The sequence below is a fragment of the Eretmochelys imbricata genome, chromosome 17 (assembly GCF_965152235.1).
Source record: "Eretmochelys imbricata isolate rEreImb1 chromosome 17, rEreImb1.hap1, whole genome shotgun sequence".
Classification (NCBI taxonomy): Eukaryota; Metazoa; Chordata; order Testudines; family Cheloniidae; genus Eretmochelys; species Eretmochelys imbricata.
Genome location: NC_135588.1, coordinates 8,112,067 through 8,129,524, shown reverse-complemented (window position 1 = coordinate 8,129,524; position 17,458 = coordinate 8,112,067). Strand labels below are relative to the sequence as shown.

The 17,458-nt window shown below is 40.1% G+C and overlaps 1 protein-coding gene across 1 annotated transcript; it reads left to right on the top strand.

Annotated features, from left to right (window-relative positions):
• Window positions 1–3,633: 3,633 nt before the first annotated feature.
• On the top strand, window positions 3,634–15,807 carry DDX52 (DExD-box helicase 52). Its single transcript, XM_077836646.1, has 15 exons — window positions 3,634–3,762; window positions 4,198–4,462; window positions 5,388–5,527; window positions 6,550–6,735; window positions 7,146–7,289; window positions 7,984–8,095; window positions 8,841–8,913; window positions 9,088–9,291; window positions 9,593–9,683; window positions 10,197–10,319; window positions 10,587–10,737; window positions 11,175–11,250; window positions 12,157–12,228; window positions 13,391–13,483; window positions 14,595–15,807. Exons 1-15 carry the CDS (start codon window positions 3,676–3,678, stop codon window positions 14,647–14,649), a joined length of 1,872 nt encoding a protein of 623 aa, XP_077692772.1. The 5' UTR covers window positions 3,634–3,675; the 3' UTR covers window positions 14,650–15,807.
• Window positions 15,808–17,458: the final 1,651 nt, after the last annotated feature.

Genomic DNA, 17,458 nt, shown 5'->3' with positions numbered 1-17,458 from the left:
TACTTATAGCAGTAAGCATTAAGCAATGTACATAAGCGTATGCTTAACTTCAACTTCGGAGTTACTTAATGTTAATACATGTTTAAGCACTTTGCTGTATTAGGGCTAAACTCAGAAGGAAATGTCTATAGGATGACCCTTAAAGAGAGGGCCGATCCTTTGTAGTCACTTGAGAATCTTTCCAATGACTTCAGTGGGTTTTGGATCAGGCCAATAGATGAGATGCTAGGAGAGGTGACACAAACAACACAAACAAGGCAACATAGTAATAAATTTTCAATCCACCCTGTGGGAAAGTATCTGGAACTTTGTAAGTCAGTTTTACATTTCTAAGTCTATACCTACAGTTGGAGTTGAGAGTGTGATTCCCGACTCAAAGAGATATACTCACGATAGCTCTCATCGAGCTATGCATTAGACACAGTCTAGCTGCAGCAGCATGAGAAGTGAGATGGGCTAGTCACCCCAAGTATGTGCATAGGGTCTCAGATGGTACATGCTCTGGGCAGGTAGCCCCTCCCACAGCTCATGCTGCCGCAGTTACATTCTAATTTTCACATGCTAGCTCCTTGAGAGCTTGTGCACATATGTCTTCTTGAGTCGGGAATCAACCGCTCAGCTCAACCTGTAGACATACCCTATAATGCAGTGTTTCTGCCCAATAGAGCTGATGACCCAAACTTCCTTGTGAAGTGATTGATAGGAGAGGGGTTGGCCTATCAGTTCTTTGCAACCAGCTAATTATACTGTAAATCAGGAAGATGCTGACACATGTGAACAAAAAGTTGTTTCAGGCGCTTTTGTCCTTCTATTTAAATGAGGTGCTCCTTTAAAATTAGGTGAAACAGTCGTGTTGTTAACTTGCCATCAGGGACATACAAAAGAACAAAATGCTGAAATGAGGCCCATAAAGATGTTGAACAGTTTTATGACTTGGATGCTGCATTTTGTATTTCGGATTTGTTTAATAATCTGACATAAGTGACTAAAAACGTATATGATGGAGAAAAGAACATTGGGAGCTAAACTCATTGTTTTATCAGATTGTTTGTATTGCTCTTCCACCATTTGATGCTGTGACACATATGTTCAGCTTGCAAACATGCAAAGAGATTGTGTACGGGCCTGGATCCTGCCCTCTGCTTTGAAGGGGCACCAGGGGTTGTGGAGAGGAAGGATGCAAAAAGCTTCTTTTACACTCACAAGCCGCAAGAGTAGGATCCCAGCATAACATCTGGCTAGCTCACTGGTCTGCAAACAACAGCTCCAACAATCACATCAAATACTGCTATGTAAATTTAAGGCATTGCTTCCCAGAGAAAAAATATGCATACCCGGGCAGAAAGAAACTTAATTATCTGATGTATATTATTTAGCCTAAATGAATAACTGATAATAAAATATATATAATCAGTTAGTAGTAACAGTAGAATTACAGTACTACATAAAAAGAAAAGGAGTACTTGTGGCACCTTAGAGACTAACCAATTTATTTGAGCATGAGCTTTCGTGAGCTACAGCTCACTTCATCGGATGTAGCTCACGAAAGCTCATGCTCAAATAAATTGGTTAGTCTCTAAGGTGCCACAAGTACTCCTTTTCTTTTTGCGAATACAGACTAACACGACTGTTACTCTGAGTACTACATAAGGATCCCAACTGAGATCAGGGAGCCAATGTAGTAGACCCTGTCCAAACATAAAATAAGAGACATTCTCTGCCCTGAAGAACTTGCAGTCTAGACAAGACAAACATAGGGTTAAGGAGGAAGGAATATAATATACAAGCAGAGTGAAGAGTGATGATCAGCAAACATCTTGTTAGTTCCAAGTTTTGGGTTTGGTTTGGCTGTTTTTTGTTTGTTTGCAATCATTTTAATAAAAGATCCATCTATTAGATCTCAACTGGTCATGTCCTAATCTGTGAGAGGTTTCCTGAAGGAAGGAATAATAGAATGTAAGTATTTGCTGGGCCAAAGCCTAGAAGCAGCCGTATACATCGAAGGATGCAATCCTGTTTCACAGGCACCCATAGTGCCACCATGTGGTACTAATATTCATGTATGGCAATAGGTCATTGGGAATCAAGTATGCATTAGTCCCCCTAATAACTTGAATTATTTTTTTAAAAGCGGCTTAGTGATTATTACTGTATTTTTAAAGACTGAAACTTCACAAAGATTATCTGTCAGTTAAAGAGACTCCAGATGCACAAGATACCATAAAGTGAAAGGTTTCAGAGTAACAGCTGTGTTAGTCTGTATTCGCAAAAAGAAAAGTGAAAGAAAAGAGTTACTGTAGTTTGGAGGAATTAATTTCATTCATGCAGGTTTTTAAAAGTATCACCATCCCACCTACATGACAATTTGATCTGATGTGATTTAATGTTTCAGTAGAACATCATTTGATTCAATATGGTGTCATTTTAATGCAACGATATCATACTGCCGCCATGAAGACATTTTTATACAATAATTTGGCACGCTATAATGACATCTGGTTACAATGGCATCGTGTTAAGAGAGCTCTGTTGTCAAAATAACGTTTTGTTGCAATATGGTGATGTTTTGGAATAGCAGTGTCACTCGTTACTGTTACGCTGTGATATGACCTTTTGACATGTTTTTATTTATTTTATTTATTTTGGATGCAATTTGGTTTAATGCCATACGGTTAAATTCCTTTGCTGCACAAGTTGTAGCGCTTCACTTGCCAGGTCCCACTTTTCACCAACTAGTGGACAAGTGCATTTTTCAAGTTGTGCAGTAACACCTTAACTCAAAAAGTTCATATAGAGATAGTTATGTCCTGATGTCATGATATTTTTAAGGCACCCGGGTTACATTTTGATACAGGAGCACTGCACGCTGATAGCAGCAAAGCGATGTGATGTTCCTTTGGCTTGATCTAATGACTGGGAATCACGATGCACTGCCTTGTATTGCAAGGACACCATTACAGGCCATTTCGATACAATCTCCACAGCAACACAATCCAAGCTGTAGCTGCAGCACAGATCAAAGTATTTTCCTCACTGTATTTTCCACTGAACGCATCGGATGAAGTGAGCTGTAGCTCACGAAAGCTGATGCTCAAATAAATTGGTTAGTCTCTAAGGTGCCACAAGTCCTCCTTTTATTTTTGCAAAGTAACAATGACACACGTTGTCCAGCTGTGCCCGCTAACCAAAGTCCGTGGTGCGCCCCGAGAGCTCCACTTGGCCTCTCAAGACGCTATGGCTTGGCTCAGCGAATATGCAAACGCTAAATAAATAAAAGGAGAGCATTACATGGTGTGGGGGTATCACACCATCCCATGAGGGTGTAAGGGGACCACGTGTCACCGTGACGCAACGTGTTGCTGTGACGGCATTACATTACACTGTGATCGCGTGATGCTGTGACCGCATCGCGTCGCCCTGCAAGGTGTTGCCATGACAACACCACATCATCCTGGGGGCTGCGAGGGACCCGTAGCTGACATGAGCCCTGGCGGAAAGGGACCTTCTGGCCTTGACCTAGCCGGAAGTGACGATTTTCTCCTCCCGGACCCACGATGGTGGAGCCATGGGCAGCCCTCAGCCGCAGAGCATGCCCGGTAGCGCCGCGTTGTGGCCCATGCGCAGCGCAGAGCATGCTGGGAAGCGCCTCGCCGCCGCGGTGCATGCCGGGCAAAGATGGATTCCTACGGGCTCTTCCGGAAGCTGGGGGCTGGCGCCAGGTTCGATCTGAAGCGCTTCAGCCAGGACGCCCAGCGCTTCAAGGTACCGCCCGGTCCCGGTCCTCGCTGCGAGCCGGCGCCTGGTTCCGCCCGCCCCGGGGCCGGGTCTCGTGGTTCTGGTCCCTCCTCCTCCCACCCCCCGGCTCTCGCGTGATGGGCCGGTTCTGGCTCCTTGATCGATCTCCCGGTCCCTGGTTCTGGCCCAGTCTCCGGGGCCGGGTCTCTAGCTGGGTGCCCAGTCCTGGCCCCTGGTGTTGCTAGTTGGCCGGTCCTGATGCCTGCCCGGTTCTGTCTCTGACCCTGATGGTTCCCCCGCCCTTGGTGGATGATCTGGCCCCAGGATCCCTTCCTCGGTTCCTGGTTCCGGCCCGCTCTGGTGTTTGTTAGAATAGTCCGAGCAAAGCACTTTTCGTTGATACTGGAGCAGTTCATTCAATCGGTTGAGTTCTTTCTTTCTTTCTTTCTTTTTAAATTTCAGGTGGTAAAAGTGAGAGACACTGAATTTGACCCTCCAGAGAGTCTTGACTTTTTTGGAAGCAAAGATACAAAGCTTCCAAGTATTTCTGAAAATGGCCTGGGAACAAATGGCTCCAAGAAATCCAAAGCTAAAATACAGCGACGTGAATCGCACATGGATGAGAAAGTAGATGACTCTGAAGAGAGGCTTAATGCAGGGAGTGCAAGGAAGAGAAAACAAGACACAGGGAACTTTGAAGGGAAGAAAAGGAAGAGAAAGACCCAAGGTAGTGAGATTCTTCTCTTCTGTACAAGAGAATGTGCTTCAATTGCTTAAGTAACAGAAACAGAACTTGAGTAACAAATCTGAGAAATCTGACTTGTATGAACAAGCGTAGGAATCACCAAGCAAAATAAATTTCTAACACTAATAAATTGTGTTATAACAAATGCCATGAAACACTTGTGAACGAATACAGAATACAGCTCTAAAAGACTAGTACTTGATTCTTGTTATTGTCTTAAATGTCTGCTCCGCAAAGGTAATTTTCCTAAGGTTTGTTGTTTTAAAAACAAGATTTTTCTTAATTCCTTGCTTTCTGAGTTAAATTTCTCACTAAAATTAATTTTAAAAAAGTTTCTCACTGATGTCTTTGTATTTTAGTAATACTGAACTCTGATACCACTATCCAGATAATCCCACTCTCTCTGTTTTTAAAAAAAGAGAAGAGAGAGAGGTGCTAGGATGCTGCAGAAGTCTTCCATCCAAATTAGCTAACTGCTGAAGAAGTCTCTCGAAGCCTGATCTCCAACAGTTTTGTTCCAGTATAACTGTGTTGGTTTTGGGAATGGATGCAATTATGCTGGAATAAAGGTGCTTTATATGGGTTTAGTTTATTCCCTTCCCTGGCCTTAATTGGTCTGTAATTTATTTTATGCTAAAAATCTGTGGAAGTTACCCGCTATGTTCTTGGCCCAAGAGGCTGGAGAAAATTTTTTTTGGCTGGCTGAGTTCAGGGCTAATGAAATAATCTTTCCAGAATGCAGAACTAAGGCCGTGGTGTCTGATTCTGCAACCATTGGAGTCAATGGGAACATTACCATTGACTTCATTGGTCTTAAGATCAAGCTCCTAATGTCAATTCCTCCTACTACATTATTCTTTGACTTGATTTTTTTTTTTAAATAATGCACATTCATTGAAATTTTTAGAACCTGTTTCAGTCCGTTCTGATGTGGAAAATGATGGGATATTGTGGATGTCCTCTTTGGAAACAAAGATTAAAGATACAAGAGAAAAGGGGGAAAAGAAACCCACTGCAGAGAAACTGGAACAACTCAGACAGCAAAAGGTGAGGCTTGCTTATTTGAATGTAACTAAAAATAGTTGTGTGCTCACTTTTATGAGCATGTCATCTGGAAGCTGCAGTCATTTGCTGTGTCTTCTTTTGCGATAAAGTCAGTATAGTGTGACAAAGGAATTGGAAAATTGATCCAAATGTGTGTATCTTACTAGTGTCACAAAAAGGAACTTAATCTAGGGTAAGTTAATAACTAGCTATGATTCTATACAAACACTTGTTGAAGTGCTTAAGTTAATGCACGTAAATAGTGGACTACAGTAGAACCACAGAGTTATGAACCCCTTGGGAATGGAGGTTGTTCGTAACTGTGAAATGTTCCTAACTGTGAACAAAATGTTTTGCTTGTTCTTTCAAAAGTTTACAGCTGAACATCGGCATAATAGAGCTTTGAAACTCTACTATGCAGAAGAAAAATGCTTTCCTTTAATTTTTTTAGTAGTTAACATTTAACACACTACTGTATTTGCCTTTTGGGGGGGGGGGGGAGGGGGATCTGCTGCTGCCTGATTGTGTACTTCCTGTTTCAAATGAGGTGTCTGGTTGACTGGTCGGTTCTACTGTATTTCTTTGTGTAAATTTAAGCACATCAATAAGTCTTTGCAGGATCAGCGCCTTTATCTGTAGTATAGCAGATGTTAATGGAGAAACCTAAATGCTGACAATAAAGCTGTAAAGGTTGTGACTGTTCTGTAATTTTCTTCTAGGAAATGTTTTTTTAAAGCATTAAGTTTGAAAACTATTTAGAGCATTTATGGGTTTTTTGGGGGAGGCATCCTTGTGTGGTTGTTAAGAGTACAGAAATGGGAATCAGACTTGGGTCCTACTTTCAGTTCTGACTCTAACAAGTTCCCACAGAGAGAGCTGAAGTCACATTTTTACATCTGTAAAATACTACCTTCGTAAAGGTCTTATGAGGCTTAATCAATTTATCTGAAAATGCATTATTGAAGAATAAAGTGGCTGCTGCTATTTTCTGACACGTTGCATAATTTTTACATTTTGCTTTCTAGATAAACCATTTCAGAAATAAACACAAGATTAGTGTCCAAGGAACAGATCTCCCTGAACCAATTGCCACATTTGAGCAGCTTCAAGCAGAATATAAAATCCAGCCTAAAATAATGCAGAATATTCAAGCTGCTGGCTTCCAGGTCCCTACGCCAATTCAGATGCAAGCCATTCCAGTCATGCTTCATGTAAGTCTCCTTGTCTTACACTTTGATAGACAATGAGATGGTATAACTCGGACAGAGTTCCCATTGGGGACATAAAAATGTTATTTTAAAATAGATTAAACATAGTACTGTAGTTCATCCTCAGATCTTGTGATAATATAACTAGTGGAAACATCTTATAATTTAACTTCCTCAAATTCAGTATTTTCTATTGCTAGGAAACCAGTTTAAATATAACCTCAACTTGTAGTAGGTGCAATATGGCTGAGGTAACACAGTGTGAGAACCTTAACTTCTGCATTTCCTGATTTTTTTTGTGGGGGGGGGGGGTCCTAATATGTAACCCTAACATTTGTGTTAATGCAGCTTTTTGCATTTAATAAAAAACACTAAATGTAAATATTCAGCTTTTTCTTGTTTTATATTCGTAGGGTCGGGAACTTCTGGCTTCTGCTCCCACTGGATCAGGAAAGACTTTGGCTTTTAGCATTCCTATTTTAGCACATCTGAAACAACCTATGAATAAAGGATTTAGAGCTCTGATCATATCGCCTACCCGAGAACTTGCTAGTCAGGTAGGGTTTTTTTTAAGTTGTCATAAAATAATTTTGCACTGCATTTGTAAGTACTCCCATTATTCTGATTCAGAAAAACAGAAGCTTGATGGACCTGTTTTTCTTTCCTACCTTCAGACTTTATCTGATAAAATTCAAGTGTATATGAAAGAATGTTCAAAGAAATGTCTGTCTTCTGTGACTACTACACTTTGGGGTATTATGAAATCTAAAGACATGGTTAGAACAGGAGACTGGGACTCAAGGCTTCTGGATCTTGTTTTAAAATTCCATTACAACTTTTAACACTTATGATCCAGCAGATGAGCACAGGAAATGTTAGTGCTACCTTATTTTCTGTATTTGAGGTAAAAACATCCTTTTAAGTCTTAATCTTAACTCAAGTAATCAATTTCTTCTTTGTTTGTGGAGTTCCATTTTACATCAATGGGATTTTTGTATATGTAGTGAGAGCAGCCAGTAAGAGACAAACTGTGGCATGCAGACCTGTGGGGAGAATTTTGTGCAAGTGAATAATTCATGTTGGAAGCCTGAGTTTTGTGATGTCAAAAATACTTCAATTTAAAAGATGTTGGGTTTTTTTTTTCAACCCTGAAATCTAAGTGGTTTTTGAAGCTGTGTATGTCTTACACTCTGTGTAGGTTTGTTTGTTTGTTCCAAAAGATACCCCACTATGTATTGTTGTATATTTCAGACCCACCGAGAGCTAGTAAAGCTGTCTGAGGGGTCTGGATTCAGAATACATATGATCCATAAAGCAGTTGAAGCAACCAAGAAGTTTGGACCCAAATCATCGCAGAAATTTGGTAATCATTCTAATGACTGCATAGGGATTCTCTGAAGTCTTTGAAACCTAGAACACAAGTTTTAAGTGATGTATGATTTAAATGGGTCAGTAAGTGCCATCCAAGTCCTGTAGTCACTTGCTTCTGTGAATACATTATCCTTGGAATCAAGACGTTAAAAGTGGTGGAGGAGAAATAGCTCCAGAAATTAAAAAGGGGAGAGCTACCTCTGCTGTACAAAACAAATGCCACTTGAATACTGGAAAAGCAACTTGGGGTGGTGAGGAGAAAACAAGCACTCTGATAACTGACTGTGCCCTGTCATTTGGCTGTTGGAATACAGGCATGTAGCTAAGTTTGGTTATGGAAGCAGAGTGGCAACCACTTCAGTGCTTTGTGGTGGCTTATTAATGCAGAATCATTGGGCTCTGCCATCGGAATCTTATCCACTACACGTTGTAAACTATAGCTACTTAACAAGACTTAGCTTTTATATAACTTTGGATGTTAACAAATCCTCACAACACCCTTATATTTAAAGTAAATAAATAAAAATGAATAGCTCCATTTTTACAGATGGGATAATCAGAAACACAGGGAGATTAAGTGACTTGCCCAAGGCCTCTCAGCAAATCAGTGTCAGGTCAGGGATTAGTGCTCTTGGGTCCAAGGTCTGTGCTCAGATCATTAGACCATGCTGCATGTCTATTTCAACATGCTTTTTTCCCTCCTGCTTCTCTTTAACATTGTTTTGCTTTTCCTATAGATATACTAGTGACTACTCCAAACAGACTCATTTATTTGCTGAAACAAGATCCTCCAGGCATAGACTTGACAAGGTATGAAGTGGGGTTTTTTTTAAGTTTGTTTTTGTTTTCTTTCTTCCTGTCAGAATCTCTGAACACATACTATATATCTATGCATGCACAAAATTTAAACCTATTGTGTCATTTCAGGACTTATATTTTAATCCCAAGGTGCTACTATTGAACAAAAAATCTTGTTTTTCCTAGAGTTGAATGGTTGGTGGTTGATGAGTCAGACAAACTATTTGAAGATGGGAAGTCGGGGTTCAGAGACCAGTTAGCCTCCATCTTCCTGGCATGCACGTCCCATGTTGTCAAAAGAGCCTTGTTCAGCGCAACCTTTGCATTCGATGTAGAGCAATGGTGCAAACTCAACCTGGACAATGTCATTTTGGTATCTGTTGGAGCAAGGTAAGCGTGCAGGTATTGACTAGGTCTTCTATTCCTCAGCTGTTCACTTACTGTCACAGTTTCAGCCATCTCAACAATCAGATCTGCGGGGCAGTATTATGGGTGCTTTTTATGCAACAGGGGAAGGTACTGTTCTGCTTTGAGTATTTATTTGCTGAGAGCAGGGAGCATTACCTTGAGGAGGAGGAGGAGGGAGAAATTACTGCAAGATGTGAAGTATTTCTTTTTTCAGTAGTAAACTTCTTATACCTGTAAGACACTAACAATGGCTTATTTCTGTGTGATTTGATTTTTGTTTCAGAAACTCTGCAGCGGAGACAGTAGATCAAGAGCTCTTGTTTGTTGGCTCAGAGACAGGAAAACTACTGGCAATGAGAGACCTTGTTAAAAAGGTAGTTATGACTGACTGAGCATCCTCTTCCTTGCTTCTTAAAACTCTGCTGCAGTGCAAAATGTACTGCATTGAAAAAAGAGCGAGTCTGCCTGCCTATGAAAACGAGAAGGCCTTCTGTATATTTTGGTCTCAGTTTTTTAACCCATACTCAAGTAAAATAGAGACAGAATTTGTACAGTTCATTATAAATTAAATTTTACTTGAAAATATTTTTATTGTTGTTTGTAGTCAGGGAGCTGCTCAGTTCTTTCTTCTAGATTGAAAAATAGATTGTTGCTTTCTATGAGGCAAATTTAGTCCTCATCCCAAAGCCCAGGTATAACTTGTCTAAATCAGAATCTGCTTAATCCAGGCCTCAGGAGAGTTTTGTCAGTCAAAAATCACCATCTGAAATGTAAACTATGCAGGCTGATTAAATCCATGGCAGCACAGTACTGAAGTTGAACTGAGATGGGAAAAGGACTTGTAAGCAGAAACCTTGAGAGCCTTACACAAGCTTGTTCTTTTGCAGGGATTCACTCCTCCTGTCCTTGTTTTTGTGCAGTCCATTGAAAGGGCTAAAGAGCTCTTCCATGAACTCATTTATGAAGGAATCAATGTGGATGTCATCCATGCAGACAAAACACAGCAACAGGTAGGAGTCCGTAAACATAGTCGTCTTGTACAGAAACTGTTCAGAAAGCAGATTGTACGTGCTGTCGTGTAAGAACTAGAACATCCACCTGTGGTAGTTAAGTGTGACAGTTGGTCTTGTGTCATGACTGTGGGTTCTTTTGTTTGGAAGGAAGGTGGGAATTGGACTTACTGTTTAGTATAATGTTGGCAGATATCCATACACAAACCCTCTTCCATTCTCAAGCTGCTAATTAGGAGGTTACTTAAACAATTTGTGTTTCACCAGAGAGATAACGTAGTACACAGTTTCAGAGCTGGGAAGATTTGGGTGCTTATCTGCACAGCCTTGCTAGCACGAGGGATTGACTTCAAAGGAGTGAATATGGTCATTAACTATGACTTCCCAACCAGTGCCGTGGAATACATCCACAGGATAGGTGAGTACGTGTTCTTTGACAAAGCAGGATGTGTGGACTCGTTCTCTGTCTGTGTTAGCTTTTGAATGGAGAGTATTGTCTGGTGTTTAGAGTACAAATCTTGGCATCAAGCCTCCTGGATTACCCCAACTCTGACGCTGACTTTGCCACATCATTTAATCTACTTCACGCCTCCATCCATCTGTAAAACTGGGTTTCTCGCCTACCTCCCTGAGGTTTTATGATCCTTAATTCTTGTTTGTAAAGTGTTTTTATATCCTTCGTAGTTGCAACTTATTACTCTTAATCATGAACTACATGGCTAAGTGCCAATATATGACTTCGTAGTTTTCAAACTGCACTTGGTGATAGTTAAGGAGGAAGAATTACTTCATTAAGCTGCTGGAAAGTATTAAAGTTAAAACTCTTAACATTATTGCATGATTGGTCTTTGACAGGTCGTACTGGAAGAGCAGGACACACAGGAAAAGCAATTACTTTTTTTACTGAAGATGATAAACCTTTATTACGAAGGTAAATTGGGAAATGTGACAGCTCATTAAGTTTCAATCCCACGTTGCGGGATTCTTTCTCAGAACAAACAATTACCACATGGTTGTGCGTTTGGTATTAAATTCCTCACCCCGGCATAACATTTTCACACTTTTGTATCCACCCCGAAGTATGTAAAACTAAAGTGTGAAGTTTCAGTTCTCAGCTTTCCATATTTGGAACTGCAAGGTGACCTGTCATCAAATTACCCTTTAGTGTGGGACCTTGAGGCGGTTTGTGAATGCACTGATAGAGAATTCAGTGTCCTCTCACTTGTTACATTCAAACCCAATAAAGGCAATACAAGGGACTGACATATTCACAACACGGTTTATAAGCAAACAGTGAAATATGAGGGCTCGTTAGTGGAATTGATGAACGTGTGACTATTTAATAGCAGTAAGGCCAATGCAATTGACCTGGTCTGCCACGTAGCTGTGGGTGCTATTTTTTGGTCCTCCTAAGTCTTTTGCCTTGCACTACCAAACAAAACTGCTGATAGTTTTTTCAAAAAGCTTCTGCATTCTGCAGTGGTTTTGAAACTACAGTCCTAGTCTCATCGCTCAGCCTACTGATGCTTGTGAATTAAGTCTTTGGCAAAACTTTCCTTTTTGGCTTCTCATTACTCCGATCCCATTAGTATAGTAACTAATGGTAGATAAGTGATTTTAGTTTCAGTTCATTACAAGCCAGTGAACTTGAGTGTTTGTTTTTCTTCCAGATCATTTGATGGTTACTATTTTCTCTTTCTGCTTCAAACTTCCCTGGCTCATTTATTTTCATTGCAGATGAGAAGTAACCCAGCTATAGTTGTTCTGCATTAAATAACTATATATCTACTCAGGAATTCAGAACTTTATTTGATATTTTCCCCCCCCACTCTTCCAGTGTAGCCAACGTTATCCAGCAGGCTGGCTGTCCCGTGCCAGACTATATAAAAACCTTCCACAAACTGCAAAGGTAAGGTTGCTTTGTGATTTGTGTGACATTTGAGATTGAGAGTTGCAAGCAATTTGCTAGATATTACTCTTTTTTTGTGGAGGTGCTTCCAACTTTTCTTCATACTTATTGTCAGAATTAATATTCTACATTTTATGAAGGGTAGTTAAAATGGGGGTGGGGAATAGGGGTGGGAAGGGGTGAAGTTTGATGTTGGCCTCTTGTTTGTAGCTCCAGGTGCATTAAACACATGTGAGCAAAACACATTGGTAAACATAATTAAATTACATGTTGTGTGGATAAAAAAAGGACAAGAGAGACTTCCAGAACTTAAGTTCAAACTACTAAAGAAGTTAACAAATCAAATACAGATATTTTCATTTTTAATCTGAGTGTTTATATTGGACAGTTCTTACCTGAGGACAGAGAGAAACAAAACAAGGAATGTTTTGCTGTAAGGGAATATGATTCTAGTTTTTCTTCCTTCTGATTAGCTTACACGTTTATAATTGGGCAAATCTATAGCTGCACTTTTAGGAATAAAAATAGCTGTGACCAGAGTTTCTTTTTTAAGAAAGTAGTCTCCTTAAATTCTATAAAAACAATTATCCCCTCTGAAGCCTCAGGCTGCTAAGAATCTACTCCTAGTATCCCTGGTCCTGCAGTGAGCTTTGCATAGGTGGCCCTCATTGCAGGATCAGAGCCCTAATGAGGGTAAAATCCTGGAGGACTACCAGCCTCTAACACTGCCCAACTGCTAAGAGTGTTTCTGGAAGTTTGTAGAAATTTCCAGAGTGTTTTGTAAAAAACACTACTTGTATCTTTTTCATATAGGCCTGACCACTTTTAACACAAAGCTAGAAATCTGTGTATATATACCATTTTTCACATGTTTCAGCAATGCATAATATTTTTAAAACCTATTTAAAATAAAGATGGGCTTACTTGTCCAGATGGAAGCAGCCACGCTGGGATAAGGACAAAGAAGGGGAAACTCCAAAAGAGAGAGCTGGCTGAATTGTTAAATCCTTGGAATAAACCAACTGTACAAAATTTGCATTAGTTGTTGGTAGTTATTTTTTGGAGGATCTGGAGGTATTGTATGTACCTAGTATGTTTATTTCAGATGTTGAGCTGGCCTTTAACAGAGCCTTAATCTTATTTTCCTAAATGCCATATTCAGCAAACAAAAGAAGAAGCTGATTAAGAAACCATTGGAAAGGGAGCACATTCGTACCACTCCTCAGTACTTATTAGAAAAAGCCAAGAAAAAAAAGTAAGTGGTTTCTTTCAAAAGGGCCTGAGGGATAATCTAGTTTTATTTACCTACAGGGAGAGAGTGAACTTCAGATTTTAAAAAAAGAGAAAATTGTATGTAAATTTACTGTGTACATGGATAGCTCAATTGACCCTCTAGAGACATTATCCACAAGATAGGTCCAGCAGTGGCACCAGCGGTGCAAGTTTCCCCATGTTGCCCGTCAGTGTGCTTCATACCTGAACTGGATGGATCGCCACTGGTCCAATCTCAGTAGCCAATTCAGTCCTTGACCTCTCTGCTGAGACTGCTAGTAAGGGTGCCAGTTTATGGTGTTGACTCCTAGTGCAAACATCTGTTCATTGGGAACCAGACTGAGGCCAATAATTCCTTTTACATGCCACCAAACAACTATCGGATGGTAGCAATTCAGCTCATTATGAAGCTGGGTTGAATTTGAACCTGTGACGTTGAAGTACAGCTCTCCAGACAAACTGTCAATCATCCGAGCCAATCCATTCCCCTTCCTGGAAGTTTTTAAAAAATATGAAATTTTAACAGAAATAACAAACCTGTAGTCACAGTTCACGGTGGCTTAACCTCTGCAGTCAAGAAGACCTAGAATCTCTCTCTCTCTCTGGGTAAGTGGAACAGATTTCCTGGGGCTTGGGCTTGACTGGCAGAGACATGCATCTCAGGGTGACATAAGATGAAGAGAAAGTATTACTTATTTGAAGAGGCAAAAGAAGGTTGCTGAATGGTACGCTGGATTACTACAAATGCTGAATGTTTAAATGATGGTGGTATAAACTCACCCCCTATTTTTAGGACCATGTGAAAACTGGTTTACTCGTCTAATTTGAGTCCATGTTTGTGCACATGGGGATCTGGCAGAGTTGACTATCTTTGGCCATAAAGGCCTTGTACTGCATTAGAGATAAAAACTTCTGAAGATTGTTGCTGTTAGATGCTTGTTTTATGTTAAGTGCACTGAATGTTAAAGTCCGCGATGTAGGTAGGCAAAAAGACATCTGTAATGGGAGGCTAATGAGTGGTTCAGATACGTGGTTCATCTTTCAAGCATAAATATGCTTGGATGCCTTAATCTCTAATTTGTTATTTCTCTCAGGAAAATTATACAGAAAAATATTAAGGAAAAGAAACCCAAGGAGGCAAAAAAATGACTCTCAATTACAGACTGGTCCAGAAAGTTGACTACATTGTATAAATGATCCTGTCACCTGACAAACTGAGTTTGAAACTACCGCCTATCCGAATCATAGACATGGAAAATGTAGGATGGCAGTAGAGGATTGGGGAAAGAGACTGTGATCACTGACTGCCAATATTTCTTCCTTTTTTTATATATATATTTAGTGTTAACACAAGAAAATTCTTAATGGAACACTGGTGGAGGAAGTCCATCAGAGTACTTCTTATAGAAGTGCAAGAGCATGCTCCTGTAATGAAATACCCCAGGCATCTGAGCAATCACTCACAAATAGCATCTACTTGGGTTACAAGTGTTATGTGGTTCATTATCGTTTCTTGAGAACACTGTTTATTCTAGACTGAGGTATAAAACCACCCTTAGAATATTTTCTGAAGTTATGGCTAAGGGGGTCAGATATGTAAGATCAGAGCACATAAGCTTTATTATTGTGCTGGGTAAGGATAGCTGTTGAAGATTTCCTTAAGCACATTGCTTCTGTTAATTTCATGTACAGGATAGACTTTAAAGACCCAGTCTTACAACTATATTGATTCCATATAAATCAATTTGAAATAAGAAAGGGACAGGGAAGCATATTAAACAATTGTAAAAACACCACTGAAGCTTTATTGTAGGGGTAATCTTAAACCTCAAAATTGAATAAACAAGATCTTCAGAAGGAGAGTTCTAAGACAAAGATTCCTCAGTCTGTTCATGTATCTTTGCAGAATAAGTATGCAGACATTGTTCCGTTGATTTGTTGCATAAGAAAAGGAACACACCCCACACTTTATTCTGCTCTCTCTTCACTTGTTAAATCCACTTTGTTCATACCCTGTTTCCTTACCACATAGTTCTAATAGTGCAGTAGTGGCTGCTTCTTCACAAGGATAATCCTTTCACGTGTGACTGTCCTTGTATTGCAGCAGAGCTATCCAACACTCTTACTAAGAGTTCCACCTCCTCAAGGCTTTGTCACCGTTAATCCATTTTGTAAATGGATCCCAGCCATGCATAAATTATCTACTGTAGGCTACTGCTGATCTGTTCTGTTCTGTTGAAGTCTGTAGCCATTTTCTAAGATACAAGTTTTGTAAAGTAAGATAAAATAAAAACTGATCAACAGTCACTTCAGATTCCTGCTTATTTCCAAGTTAGGCTCAGATTGCATTACTTTTCACACATCTATTGTATGATGTCTGTAAAACAATACATTTAATGGGAATTATGTAGGAATTGGTGTCTTGTTCTGAAATCTAATCTGTCTGAATGCAGATGTGCATCTATCATCTAAAAGATTTCCCCAGTTCAATAATTTCAAGTCCCTACTAAAAGTCATAGAGGACCTTACAGCTCTCAAAAATACCAACAGATGCCAGTTGGAGGAAAAAAATATAATGGGAAGTGTTTGGTAATCTTAAATAGAAGGGTTACCACTACTTCCCCATAATAACATTACTAAATTGTAACTGTCAGTGTCCCCAGTTGCTGTGGTGCATGCTATAGGATAGCAGTAACAGGAGGAAACCTATTAGCTCATGGACCTGGGTAAAATTCCTAGTTAATGTCATGGGATCATTAATGTCCACACGTTCCAGCCAGCATTTTATTTTTTTTAAGGATTTATTTGCAAAAGAGAGTGAACTGCAGTTTAGCTATTGTAGCAGGAAAGAGGCCCGAGTTAGATATGAATATGTAGTTTCTGAAAGTTTAGGAAGTACACCCAGCACTAGACCACTGAGCAACTTAAGCAGCTGTGTATCCCATAGTTTGTACAATTATGTTAAACATCGCTAGTTTATGCCATGATTTTTTTATGGTCTTTATACCTGGCAGATGGCAAATAGGAACAGTCTGGAATTTTCATGCTTCCTAATATGTGTGGGCAGGCTTCTTGCTGATCTCATGGAGAGAGATGAGCTACTGCTGCACAGTTACATGAGTAGCCAGCAGCTCACACTTCACCTAATCACAGAGTGCTGAAGTTAAAATAGTTCTGTACTTTTAGTCAAACACAACTGAAGTGTAAAGATACAGTAATACTCCTGCTGCACTCTGAAAATGGGATGAGTAGCAAATTGGCTTGAACATATACCAAATCAACTAGCTTATCAAGCATTTGTACGGTGTACTGTACAACGACTACTGCTTTCCCTGGTACCGGGAGAGGACAGTGGCAATACTGGGAGATGCAGGGTTCCACCATCAGGACCAGTGCACGTATTGTAGCCCATACACTGCTGCTCCTCTGCAAAGTAGCAGCATGCATCCTCAGCTAGAAGATGCTGCCATCAGCACAAACGGACAGGAAATTGATGGAAATGGGGGCTGTGTTCCTACGTTCCTGATCCTGTCACTTCCTGCAGTGGAAAAAAGACTCCTGCTTTTTTCTTTCTTCAGGCTGTTCCCCAGAGCATCAAGCATCCAGGGGACAGCTTCTAGCCTGATGCAGCTAATGGGATATAAAAATGACAATTATACTGGCTATTACTGTAGATCTACTTTTTCCGGATCAAAACTAAGAGAGAGAGATGTAGTCTCGTGCATAAAAGGAATGGGTTTTTTTAATCACTGTTGGGAAGAGGAAATGGAGGATTCTGAATTTGTTTCAGTTCTAGCTCTGGCTTGTACTTATAGCTTTAGGATTGTGACATCTACAATGGTGTGCTTTAGAGACAAGCTGCAGGTCTTCAGGGAGAAGGTAGTGCTGAAAGGGCAGACTCCATTCGAGTTCAGGAGCAACGAACCTCAGACTACTTGCAACTTCATTTCTCTGATAC

Excerpts from the sequence above, each read along its gene's own strand:
- DDX52 (XM_077836646.1), top strand. The coding sequence starts at position 3,676 with ATGGATTCCTACGGGCTCTTCCGGAAGCTGGGGGCTGGCGCCAGGTTC. Across the intron at positions 9,684-10,196 it reads TGAGAGACCTTGTTAAAAAG|GGATTCACTCCTCCTGTCCT; the intron begins GTAGTTATGACT and ends GTTCTTTTGCAG. Across the intron at positions 10,738-11,174 it reads GGAATACATCCACAGGATAG|GTCGTACTGGAAGAGCAGGA; the intron begins GTGAGTACGTGT and ends GGTCTTTGACAG.